Raw genomic sequence first — 12,441 nt, forward strand, 5'->3', positions numbered from 1 at the left:
GGGGCCGCCCGTTCCGCGCTGCCGCCTTAAGTAGGGCTCGCCCGGCACCGCCCCGCCGGGCTCCCCGCCGAGCTTTCCGCCGGCACCGCCGCGCCCGCCGGGGCTGCGGGGCCGCCGCTCCTCTCCGCCACCGGGCTGTGGGCCGGTACCGGGACCACGACCATCCTGCCCGGCGTATCCCTCTCTCGCAGTCCCCAGCCGGGTTCCCGTCCCCCCCACCGGTTCCCCCGTTCCCGTGCTCTTTGGACAGCCCGCCCCGACGGCGCGTCCTTTCCGAGCAGCCCCGGGGAGGGTAAAGAAGGGCAGAGGTGGCCCCGTGGGAGCCCCGAGTGGGGGCAAAGAGAGCTTTGTGCCTGTGGAGCAGTCCTGGGAAGGAGTGAACGGAGCTGTATCCCTTTGGAGCAGTCCTGGGGAGGGTCATGGAAGGGCAAAGAGAGCCCCATGCCCTTGGAGATGCCCCAGGAGAGCTATGGAGGTGCCAAGGAAGACCTGGAGTGGTGCCCATCCCATGTGAAGGACCCTGAGGGGAGCAGCAGAGCCAACTCTTCAGGGCTAAGGGGTTCTGACTCCTTAGAGCAGCCTGGAGGTGGAGAGGGGGCTGCTCGGGGGCCCTGTGGTCCTCATCCTCCCACCAGCACTGCAACCACAGCAGGCACGGCCCGGGGGGGGGGGCTTCAGGGGCAAATTAAGGAGGAAAAGAGGAAAGTGGTGAGCCACCCTGCAGCTCCTCTCTGGCTGGGCCACAGAATCACAGAATGGGCCAGGCAGGAAGGGACCTCCAAAGCTCCCCCAGCCCAACCTCCCCACACCCAGCAGGGACATCCCCAGCTAGATCAGGCTGCCCAGGGCCTCACTGAGCCTCCCCTTGGAGATCTCCAGGGCTGGAGCCTCAGCCCCCTCCCTGGGCAGCCTGCTGCAGTGTTCCAGCAGCCCCACAGGGAAGAACTTCTTCCTGATACCCAATCTCAGTCTGCCCTGCTCTAGTCTGGAGCCATTGCCCCTGGTGCTGTCCCTGCAGGCCTTTGGCAACAGTCTCTCTGCAGCCTTCCTGCTCCAAGCCCCTGAGCATTCTCCTGGCCTCCTCTGGACCCTCTCCATCAGCCCCAGGTCCTTCCTGTGCTGAGGGCTCCAGAGCTGCACACAGTGCTCCAGGGGAGCTCTCAGCAGAGCAGAGCAGAGTGGCAGAATCCCCTCTCTGGCTCTGCTGGCAATGCAGCTTTGGATGCAGCCCAGGCTGGGATTTGCCTCCTGGGCTGCAAGCTCACTCTGCCTGCTCCTGGCCATGTTCTGCTGGTACAAGAGGTGACACTGGCACCATGACAGATGACTTTCTCTGGTCTTTCCCAACTTTTCATGTCCCTGGAGCTGTGGATGCTGCAGAAGCAGATGCAGCAGACTCACATTTTGTGGCATTGGCTTTCTCATCAACCCATCCCACTCCCTCCCCAGCCCAGAGCTGGCCTGGAGGCAGGAAGCTGACCTGGAGATGCCAGAGACCCCCAGGGCTCTGCCATCCTTGAGCCCTTCTCCTGCTGTCACACAGCTGTGACAGTCATCCCAGGGCCACAGAACAACCATGCCAGGACCACCCATTGCTCCAGCCCCTCCAAGTCCTTCTTGGAGTGAGGGGCCCAGAACTGACCCCAGCACTCGAGGTGTAGCCTCACCAGTGCCCAGTACAGGAAGATGATCCTTGCCCTATTCCTGCTGGCCACACCATTGCTGATCCAGGCCAGGATGCTGCTGGCCTTCTGGGCCACCTGGCACACCCTGGCTCATCTTTAGCCAGCTGTCAACCAGCACCCCCTGATCCCTTTCAGCTGGGCAGTTTCCAGCCCCTCTGCCCCAGGCCTGGAGCATTCATGGGGCCAGGACCTGGCTACTTGAGGAGCACTGCAGAAGCTTTGTGGTCCTGAGCTCCCCTGAAGCAGGAGGGATCCCACAGCACTCCACAGTGACTGAGTCACCCTCCAGGAAGACCACAGGGGCTGGGGCCAAAGGCTGACCAAGTTCACCTGCTGAGGCACAGCAGTGAAAGGAAAATGGTCCAGGGTCAGGCCAAGACCAAGTCCTTTCTGCATGGCTCCAAAGGTGTCTGTGTTGGGCTGAAGTGCAGGGCAGCTCATTCGAGGTGAGCAAAAGCAGGGGGAGGGTGAGAGGGGACCCTGCCCTGTGCTGAGTTTGGAGAAGCCATCAGCAGACCCCCTTGGGCAGATGGCTCTTTGCTCCTTCCCTCCAGGGAGCACTGTGGCACCTCCTTTCTCCTGGATTTTGGAGGGGTTTGTGTTGCTTATCCAGAATTACAGCTCTGGGCAGGGTGAGGGCTCTCAGTGTGACAGAGGAGGCCTGTGAAGGTCTTCTGTTCCTCCTCCCCTTTGCCCAGGACGTTGCTTTGTCCAGGGGATGACCAGAGATCAAAGCTGCACCAGGACCCACACATGGGCAGGAAAGGAGCTGCTCAGAGCTTGTCGCTCCTCAGGAGGTGAATGCATCTGTGCCAGGGAGCGGAGACAATCCAACCTCCACAGTGCAGATGTGGTCCTCAGAAGCTGTCCTGCTCACTGCTTGGGTCACAGCCCCCACAGGAGATAGAAGCACTGCTTGGACAAGCTTCTGGGGGTACACAGAGATGGCAGGGGGTCATAGAATCCCAGGATGGTTTGGGTTGGGAAGGACATTTAAAGGCCATCCAGTCCAACCCCCTGCACTCAACAGGGACATCTGCAACTAGTTCAGAGCCCCAAACCACCCTGACCTGCCGTGGTTCCAGGCATGGAGCATCTCCCACCTCTCCGGGCAACCTGCGCCAGGCTCTCCCCGCCCTCAGCGTCGAACATTTCTCCCTTCTCTCCAGGCTGAATCTCTCTCTTTCGGTTCCTCACCCCCTGTCCTTTCGCAACAGGCTGTGCAGGGGCCGGTGGCTGCCGGTGGTTGCCGGTGGGAGAGAGGAGGCTGCGGGGGGGCGGTAGCGCCTGGTGGCCGCTGGGTGGCGCTGCGGCTCCGCCCGCTGCCGGGAGGTTACGGCTGCCCTGCCGGTGCCGGCGGTGCTGATCGCGGCGCTGGCACCGGGGGTGGGGAGCGGGTGCCGGTGCTGTTGGTGCCGGTGCTGTTGGTGCCGGTCCCGGTGTCAGTACCGGGGGGGGGCTGGGGGCGCCCAGCCCGCGCTGCTCAGCCCCCTGCGACCCCCCTCGCTCTGCATTCCGCGGTCCGCCGGTGCCTGCCGGTCCCCGTCCGGCTGCAGCCGGGCACGCCGGCGTCAGGCCGAAGGCTGTGCCCGCAGTCAGGGCTGGTCAGCGGGCACCTGGTGCCACCCTGTGCTCACAATGGTCCTGCATCTCCTTCTACTTTCGCTCGGTTGTGTCCATCCCCCCGGCCAGGCTCTGGAACGGTCACTCCCTCAGGCTGCTCCAGCCCCCGGCCCAGCCTCCCCCTGCCTTCCCCAGCAGCCTGGGCGCTTCAGTTCTCCCTGGGAAGGCTCAAGCCGTGTGTGGAGAAGGTGTCCCGGCCGTGGCCTGGAGCACTGGGGGTGCCCAGGCTCTGCAGGCAGCCTTGGTGCCTGGCGGGGGGAGGTGTATTTGGCTCTGCTGGAAGCAAAGAGATCCTTTCACTCCTCCCAAGATCACAGAACCATGCAATGCTTTGGGTTGGAACTGGGTGATCTTTAAGATCCCTTCCAACCCAAACCATTCTATGAATCTATGAATCCTCCAGTTCCAAACCCCTGCCATGGGCAGGGACACCTCACACCAGCCCAGCAGCTCAGGGCCTCATCCAGCCTGGCCCTGAACACCTCCAGGCAGGGGGCAGCCACAGCCTCCCTGGGCAGCCTGTGCCAGGCTCTCCCCACCCTCACTCCAAAGAATTTCCTCCTCATCTCCAGTCTCAACCTGTCCTCCTCCAGCTCCAATCCAATGTTCCTCATCCTGGCACTCCCAGCCCTTGTCTAAAGTCCCTCCCCAGCTCTCCTGCAGCCCCTTTCAGGTACTGGGTGGAGGGGGGGTCCTGGCAAGCTCACCAAGGAGCCCCGCGGCAGGCTCTGCTCCGTGTGCCGCATCCCAGTCTGGACGTCAGCGGCGTTTTACTGCCGCTCCCAGGGCCAGTCGCTGGAGCTGCTGGGGAGAGCATCCTGGGAGGAGCTCCCAGCCCATCCATCACACACTGACCTGGCATTTATGAGGGATCTGAAGCAGTAAATTCTCCCTGGGACGTGCCTGGGAGTCGGTGTCAAGGGCGGGCTCGGCAAAACCTCCTCAGGCAGCACCTGCCTGCTGCTGGCTGGTGCTGCACAGCCTCTGCTTGCTGCCTGCTCCCTCCTGGTGCCTGCAGGACCGCCCCTGGGCTGGCCCAGCTTGCCCTTTCCCAGGCTCCCGTGTCCTCTCAGCCATCATGGCAGCCTGGCCCCGTGCTGGTGGCCTTCCTTGTGCTACCCCACCGTGCCTCAGCTTCCCCTTTGTGCCCATCCTCATGCCCTCATCCCCAGGTTTATAGGATTCCTTTTTGACTTTCAGGACACCAAAGTGCTCCTGGTGCAGCAGTATTGGTCCTTTACAGTTGTCCTGAGGTTCCCCTGCATCAGGATGCTTAGCTGCTGTGCACAGCATAGCCACTCCCTTAGTAACTTCCCACAGCCACAGACCCCCAGAGTGCCAGCATGGCAGGGGAAGGTTGGGAGGGAGCTGCAGAGGTCACCCAGCCCAGCCCCTGCCAGAGCAGGGCACCCAGAGCAGGGCACCCAGGGCAGGGCACCCAGGGCAGGGCAGCCAGGGACACAGCCAGGGGGGGCTGGGAAGGCTCCAGAGCAGACTCCACAACCTCTCTGGGCAGCCTGCTCCAGGCTCCAGCAGCCTCACAGGGACAAAGGTTTCCCTCCTGTTGCTGTGGCTCCTCCTCTGCTCCAGCTTGCCCCCAGTGCCCCTGGTGCTGTGCTTGGCCAGCCCTGAGCAGAGCCTGGCTCCAGCCCTGCACATCTTTACCCCAGCACTGAGGGCAGCCCTCAGGCTGCTCTGCTCCCAGCTCCCAGCCCCAGCTGCCTCAGCCTGGCCTCCCAGGAGATGTTCCACTGCCTGCAGCAGCTCTGTGCCTCTGGGCTGGGCTCTCTCAGGCAGTTCCCTGAGCTCCTTCTCGGGCTGAGGGGCCCAGAGCTGGGCACAAGATTCCAGCTGTGGCCTCAGCAGGGCAGAGCAGAGGGGCAGGAGAACCTCTCTGGAGCTACTGACCACAGCCCTTCTAGTCCAGCCCAGGATGCCCTTGGCCTTCCTGGCCACCAGGGCACACTGCTGGCTCTTGGGCATCCTGCTGGGCACCAGGACCCCCAGGTCCCTCTCCTCTGTGCTGCTCTCCAGCAGCTCAGTCCCCAGCTCCTGTTTCTTTTTCTGTCTTCTGTACTTCTTTTTCCCTCAGGATGCTTCCTGAGGGGCTCTGGCTGGTGGCAGCTCACCCCCACGAGCTCCCCAGGTTTGTGTTTGTGCAGCCAGCTGTCTTTTTTGGATGCTTGCTTTCCTTCAGGCCCAACCAGCCCTGCTGCCGGCGATTGCTGCGCCTCATGTGATGCTCAGCCCCTCCTCCCATCCTGCTCAGAACGCAAGGCTGGAAGAGCTGCCCCCACTCCACCTCCCAGTTCCAGCACTTTGGAAGGAAAAAGCAGCCAAGGAACTTTCCAAATGCTGCCTGGGTAGGCTGTGTCCTGCTGCATTTGTTGTGGTGATGGAATGTCAAAATGAGATGGTTGAGGCATGAAAAGTTGCTGCCTGCTCAGCCAACTGCTTGCTGAACGAGGCCTTAACTTGAGAATAATTGCAGATAAAATGAAGCTGTGTTTTTGATGAATAAATTGTTCCTCTCTCAAATGTGCTCAATGTGAGTTTAGTGCTCCCATAAATCTTCCCTAACTTCTGTTGCTGAGAGAAGCAGCAGACAGAGGGGGGGACGAGCCCAGCGCCGGCGCGGGACAGATGGTCCAGGCAGCGATCCCGCGGGAGCAGGGAGCCTCCTCCCCCCGGGGAGCTGCCAGCTCTGTGTGGGCACTTCCCCGGTGTCTGCTCAGCCCTGCAGACGCTTGGGGGAGTGGGAGAGAAAGCCAGGATGGGTTAGCACCTGGAGGACAATGTGCCCCGAACGCCAGAGCTGCTCTCCGGCCAGACCGACTCTGCCCACCCTTCCCTGTGCCCATCCCTGCGCCCATCCTTCCAGCTGCCCCTCACAGAGCGGCTGAGAAGGGCTCAGGCTGGAAGGGACCTCAGAGAGCATCTGCTCCAAGCCCCCTGCCAGGGGCAGGGACAGCTCCCACCAGCACAGGCTGCTCAGGGCCTCATCCAGCCTGGCCCTGAACACCCCCAGGCAGGAGGCAGCCACAGCCTCCCTGGGCAGCCTGGGCCAGAGGCTCAGCAGCCTCACACTGAGGAACTTCTTCCTCAGCTCCACTCTGAGCCTGCTCTGCCTCAGCTCCAAACCATTCCCCTGGGCCTGGCTCAGACCCCCTCAGGAACAGTTCCTCTGCAGCCTTCCTGCAGGATCCCTTCAGGTGCTGGCAGCAGCTCTGAGGTGCCCCTGGAGCCTTCTCCTCTGCAGGCTGCACAGCCCCAGCTCCCTCAGCCTGTGCTCCCAGCAGAGCTGCTCCAGCCCTGGCAGCAGCCTTGTGCCCTCCTCTGGACCCTCTCCATCAGGTCCAGGTCTCTCTTGTGCTGGGGGCTCCAGAGCTGGACACAGCACTGCAGGTGAGGTCCCCATGGGAATCACAGCAGCCCCCTGTGATGCCTTGGAGAGGACTCTCTGCCCTGCTGGCCGAGGGGGTGATGGTGACCATTGCCCTGTCCCTTACACCTCTGCCAGCATGAGGAGGCTCAAGGAGGCCCTGGGCAGCCTGATCTAGTTGGGGAGGTCCCTGCTGAGTGTGGGGAGGTCAGACTGGATGACCTCTGGAGGTCCCTTCTGGGCTGGACCGTCGGTTCTGTGGCTCTGTGCCCCTGCATGCCCCTGGCACTTTCTGGGCACTGGGACTTGAGGCCAGAGGCACGCCCCCGTTTGGGGCCATGCAGGGGGAGGGTGGCACGGAGCAGGGCCGGTCCCTCGCCGGGGGTGCTGGCAGGGCTGCCCGGAGCTGCTGCTGCAGGAGGACGCCGGCTCGGCGGGGGCCGCACGTCGGAGAGGTGACCTCGGCAGGAGGGGGCGGCTAAGCCGCTGGGCTCTCGGAGAGGCTTTAGCTCTTCAAGCTGATTTCCACAGCTTTTTTGCCTAAAGTTTTAAGAGCCGTCACTAATCAGCAGCTGCTTTATGGCTGCTGTAAAAGATCAGGAGAGAAAGGAGGAAGGCTCCGGAGCCGGGGGGCGCTCCGCGGCTCCCGCATCCATCACCGGCCGGGCGACGTTTACGAGCGCGGGGAGCTGTAAATCCGGCCGGGGCTGGCTGCTGAAGGGAGCTGTTGTGTCTGAAGCGGTGTCCTGCCCTGGGAGAAGCTTTATTGATGCTTCACCTGCTCAGCCAAGCGCTGGGACATTCATCTCTGCGTCCTGCCGGGTCCTGCCCGGTGGTTTCCTGCTCCCCAGCCTGCTCTGGGCAGGAGATGTGGGGAGGGGGTGAGGGAGTTGGCTGGGGGGGGCGGGGGGCAGGTGGCAGCGCATTTTGGTGTGATTTTGGGTACCCTCCTGCCTCATGGAGCAGCTCTGGTTGCAACCACATCCCTCCTTGCACTCGGAAGGGAAGGGAGGGTCCAGGCTGGTCCTGCAGCTTGTCCCTGAGGTGAAGCTGCTCTGCCTCAGCCCCTGGGATGCTCTGGGACAAGGGGGGAAGCCCCACCGGGTGACGGCCACGGCCGGAGGGGTCTCTTTTCAGTCTGCAAGCGCTCCTGCAGCTGCTGTGTCCAGGCGCTGCCGCCACAGGAACTGCTGGGGAAAGCTCCCAGCTGCCAGCTTCAGGCTGGTGCTGCAAGCCAGCCCCACGGGGAGGTGCTGTGGGCACAGCTGCGACCCTCCGGGGCAGCACAAGGAGCAGAGGAGCCAGGAGGCTGCCTGAGGTCCCTCCCCAGCCTCCTTGCCCTTCTCTGGACACCTCCAGCCCCTCAGTGTCTTTCCTGTGCTGTGGTGCCCAGAACTGAGCCCAGTGCTCCAGCTGTGCCCCCCCGAGCCCAGTGCAGAGGAGCATCACTCCCCTGCTCCTGCTGGCCACAGTGCTTTGGAGCCAGGCCTGGCTGCTGGTGGCCTTGGCCAGCTGGGCACTGCTGGCTCACCTCACCTTCAGCTGCTGTCCAGCCCCAGCCCCTCTTCCACCAGGCTGCTGCCCAGCTCCTCTGGCCCAAGCCTGCAGCACCCATGGGTGGTTGTGCCCCGAGCACAGGACCCAGCACTCGGTCTTAAGCCTCAGCCCATCAGCCTCAGCCCACTGATCCAGCCTGGGCAGCCCTCTTTGCAGAGCCTTCCTCCCCTGCCACCTGATTTAGTGTCACAGTGAGGGTGCCTGAGTCCCCCCCCCCAGGTGATTGATAAAGATGTTCCCCAGAAGTGGTCCCAAGGCCTGGATCTCGGCCAGCAGCCCTCCAGCAGCCCCCTTGCAGGGTGGGAACTCACTCCCTGTGCAAGGCCCCTGGGCTGGCAGTGTGAGAGTGCCAAACATCCTCTTGCAGAGGTGTGTGTGGAGGCAGGGGGGAGAGGCCTGAGCCCCCCCAGCTGCCCTGCCCCAGCCTGGCCTTGAACACCTCCAGGGTGGGGATAAGACACCCAGGGAGGAGGCAGCTCCTCCAGGTGATGCTTCCTCCAGTCTCAGGTTCTAGCTTTCAGTCCCCTCTGGAGGGTGCCAGGGGCCCAGGTCCCACTGCTGTTGTGTCCCATGGCTTATGCTGGGGCTGGGGGTGTGATGCACAGATGGGCTCCAAACAGGGCTCTGAATCACTGAGCTCTGAAGTGATGAATGCATCACAGGATCCCTAATTCCAGAATCCCAGAATCCATCTGGTGGGAAGAGAGCTCCAAGCCCCCCCAGCCCCAGCCTCCCCCCAGCCCTGCAGGGGCACCACCAACCCTGGCCCTCAGCACAGCTCCACAGCTGCTGAGACCCCTCCAGGCATGGGGACTGCAGCCCTGCCCTGGGCAGCCTCTGCCAAGCTCTGAGAAGCCTTCCAGGGCACAAAGAGTTCCTGAGCTCCAGCCTCAGCCTCCCCTGCTGCAGCTTGCAACCATTGCCCCTGGGCCTGGCCCTTGCCCCCCAGGAGCAGAGGCTGCCCCCTCCTCACTGCACCCTCCCTGCAGGCAGCTGCAGAGGGCAAGGAGCTCTCCCTCAGCCTCCTCTCCTGCAGCCTCAACACCCCCAGCTCCCTCAGCCCCTCCTGGTGGGCCAGGGGCTCCAGGCCCTTCTGCAGCCTCATTGCCCTGCTCTGGACAGGCTCCAGCCCCTCCATGTCCCTCCTGGGGTGAGGGTCCCAGAGCTGAGCCCAGCACTCAGGAGTGGCCTCAGCAGAGCTGAGCACAGGGGATGGTCACCTCCTGCCCTGCTGCCCATGGTGCTGATCCCAGGCCCTGTGTGGGCAGAAGAAGACCTCCACGATCATCGAGTCCAAACATCAACCTAAAACCCCCACAGCCATCCAAACATGTCCCAGAGGGCCATGGGTGTCGACCAGCTGGGAGGAGATCAGAAGGGAGCTGTGGGAAGGGCAGGCTGGCTGCAGAACCTCTCCTGCCCTGGAAATGGAGAGCAGGGCACAAGCTGAGCAAGCTCTCCAAAGAGGAGATTGTGGCCCTTGACTCTGCTCTAGTCAGACCCCACCTCGAATCCTGCCTCCAGCTCTGCTGTCCCCAGCAGCAGAAGGACTCAGAGCTGCTGGAGAGGGTCCAGAGGAGGGCACAAGGCTGCTGCCAGGGCTGGAGCAGCTCTGCTGGGAGCACAGGCTGAGGGAGCTGGGGCTGTGCAGCCTGCAGAGGAGAAGGCTCCAGGGGCACCTCAGAGCTGCTGCCAGCACCTGAAGGCATCCTGCAGGAAGGCTGCAGAGGAACTGTTCCTGAGGGGGTCTGAGCCAGGCCCAGGGGAATGGTTTGGAGCTGAGGCAGAGCAGGCTCAGAGTGGAGCTGAGGAAGAAGTTCCTCAGTGTGAGGCTGCTGAGCCTCTGGCCCAGGCTGCCCAGGGAGGCTGTGGCTGCCTCCTGCCTGGGGGTGTTCAGGGCCAGGCTGGATGAGGCCCTGAGCAGGCTGTGCTGGTGGGAGCTGTCCCTGCCCCTGGCAGGGGGCTGGAGCCAGGTGAAAGGTTTGGGTTGGAAAGGACCTCAAAGCTCAGCTCATTCCAAGCCCCCTGCCAGGGGCAGCTGGGAGCTGTCTGGTGGCCAGGATGGGAGCTGTGGAGCTCTTCAGAAGGCTGTGGAGCAGCTTTGGCTGAGGGAGTGTGGGGTAAGAGCCTGCTGGGGCAGCCTCGGGGTGAGCTGCACCTGGGAGGCCTCTGGGGGAGCAGGAATTGGGAGCTGGGGGAAAAAGCCATCCCCACAGCAGCTCCCTGGTGCCCTTGCCCTGTGCTCCAGGGTCCCTGCTCCTGCTGCAGCCTGGCTCAGCACCTCTGCAGGGCAGGGCAGGGCAGAGCTGCTGTCGTTTATGGGCACTCCGGCTCCCCGGAGCTGAGGCTTCTCATGGCTCCCTCCCATTAAGCACAGATGCAGCTTGTGTTCTCCCAAGCCATAATGCCCCTCCCGTTGCTGCCTTACAATTAACTGGGCTATAAAGCTTTCAAACATATTGCAGGCACTAATTCAACTGGATGGGGAAGAAACCTGCTTTTATTGGGCAATTACAGCGCCTGGAAGGGGCTCCAGTGCCTGTGGTGCCTTCCCAGCAGGGAGCAGGGGCTGCCAGCCCCTGTCCCTGAGAAGAGGTCAGAGGTGCTGTCAGGGCAGCTGCCTGCCAGGCTGCAGGGTGGCTTTTATTTGCCTCTCAGTGAGAAGCCATCCCAGGGTGAGGCCAGAGCTGGTGGGAGCAGAGAGCAGAGCCAGCTGTGCAGAGCAGAGCCAGGGCCAGCTCCTCTGCAGCTCTGCTCCACACCTCCTGCCCAGCCTGCCAGCAGTCTGCTTGCTCTGCGCTCCCAGCTGAGCTCCACACTCAGCCCTCACCCAGGGCTTTGGTCTCAAGGCAGCTGTGAGGAGAATCCCTCCAGCACCCTGCCCTGGCAGACCCCAGGTGTGTGCAGGCTGCTGGACAGGAGGACCACAGAGTTTTGGTCTCGAGTGTGGGGTCTTGGTCCCTCAGCAGGGACCCCTCTCAGCGGCCTGCGCTGGGGAGTGGGGTGAGGGAAGGTGGAACTGGGCTGCCAGGGGAGTGGGGGAGCCTGGGGCACCTGGGGTCTGTCCTGGGACCCTTGCTGTGAGGGCTCCCAGGTAGGAGAGGGTCCTCATTTCCCAGGGTGCCTGGAGGCTGTCCCAGGGAAAGATCTCACACAAGGAGTGACCCACAGCAGAGAGGTTGGCACAGCTGGGCATGGGGCTGGGCTGCAGGTGGGGGCAGGCTTTGGGCTTAACCACACTGGCTGCAGAGCCTCCTCTGGAGAGCATCCTCCATCCAAGTCCCTCCACACATCCCTGCAAGGCCTCAGGGGGTGACTCTAACCACCAAGCAGATGTGCCACAAGGACTGGGCAGGCCCAGGAGGGGCAAAGGCAGGTGCCCACATCCTGCCTGGTCCTCAGCCCATCTGGCCTGACCTGCTGTGCTGTGTGGCTTGCTGAGCCCAGCTGCCTTTGCAGAGGCACAGCTGCTGAGGGCTGTCTGCTGGAGCTGGGAGCTGAGCTCTGGCACAGGGTGCAGAGGAGGTCTGGCTGCTCCTGCTGCAGTGCCATGGCCGTGGGCAGGAGGCAGGTGCTGGGCCCTGGGCCCCACACTGTCCCAGCTGCCATTCCCACCCTGCAGTGCCCTGCTGCCTGCCACTAAAGGATGCCCCACGTGAGGCTGGGTCAAGGCAAGGGCTGGAAGAGTTGCTGCCCATCACAGGCACTACCTCTGCTGTGCAGCCACCCAGGGCAACGTCCCTACCCTGGGGGCCCTGCACAAGAGATGCTCCCTGCCTGCCTGCAGTCTGGAGGAGCTGGCAGCAGGAGGTGAGGAGGCTCAGCAGGCCTGGGCAGCCAGTGCTGAGGAAGGGGAAGGCAGCCTGGCTGAATGTCCCTGGAGGTCAGACCCAGCAACCAGCAACCTGAGTGGCATGGCCAGGAGCAGCATGAGGGTGGCTCTTGGGCTGGGGACCATGGATGGTGCTGGCTCAGGCCTGCCCCATGGCTGGGCTCACACAGCTTCTGCAAGCAGCAAGGTGGGAGCAGGGCACTTGGGGTGGGGATTCTGCTCCCAAAGGCCTGCAGGGACAGCCCCAGGGGCAATGGTTTGAAAGGAGAGCAGAGCAGATTTGGGTTGGCTGTGAGGAACAAGTTCTGCCCCAGGAGGCTGCTGGAGCACTGCAGCAGGCTGCCCAGGGAGGGGGCTGAGGC

General features: G+C 63.2%; 1 protein-coding gene across 1 annotated transcript in view; it reads right to left on the minus strand.

Annotated features, from left to right (window-relative positions):
* Positions 1 to 26: 26 nt before the first annotated feature.
* LOC128898538 (basic proline-rich protein-like) overlaps positions 27 to 12,441 on the minus strand; it is a 96,233-nt gene continuing 83,818 nt past the window's right edge. The window contains exons 6-7 of the mRNA XM_054173265.1: positions 2,802 to 3,268; positions 27 to 269 (exon numbers count right to left, since the gene is read on the minus strand). Coding sequence (XP_054029240.1) covers positions 27 to 269; positions 2,802 to 3,268 — 710 coding nt within the window. The remainder of the gene's footprint in view (positions 270 to 2,801; positions 3,269 to 12,441) is intronic.

Source organism: Dryobates pubescens, chromosome 25 (genome assembly GCF_014839835.1).
Source record: "Dryobates pubescens isolate bDryPub1 chromosome 25, bDryPub1.pri, whole genome shotgun sequence".
NCBI lineage: Eukaryota > Metazoa > Chordata > Aves > Piciformes > Picidae > Dryobates > Dryobates pubescens.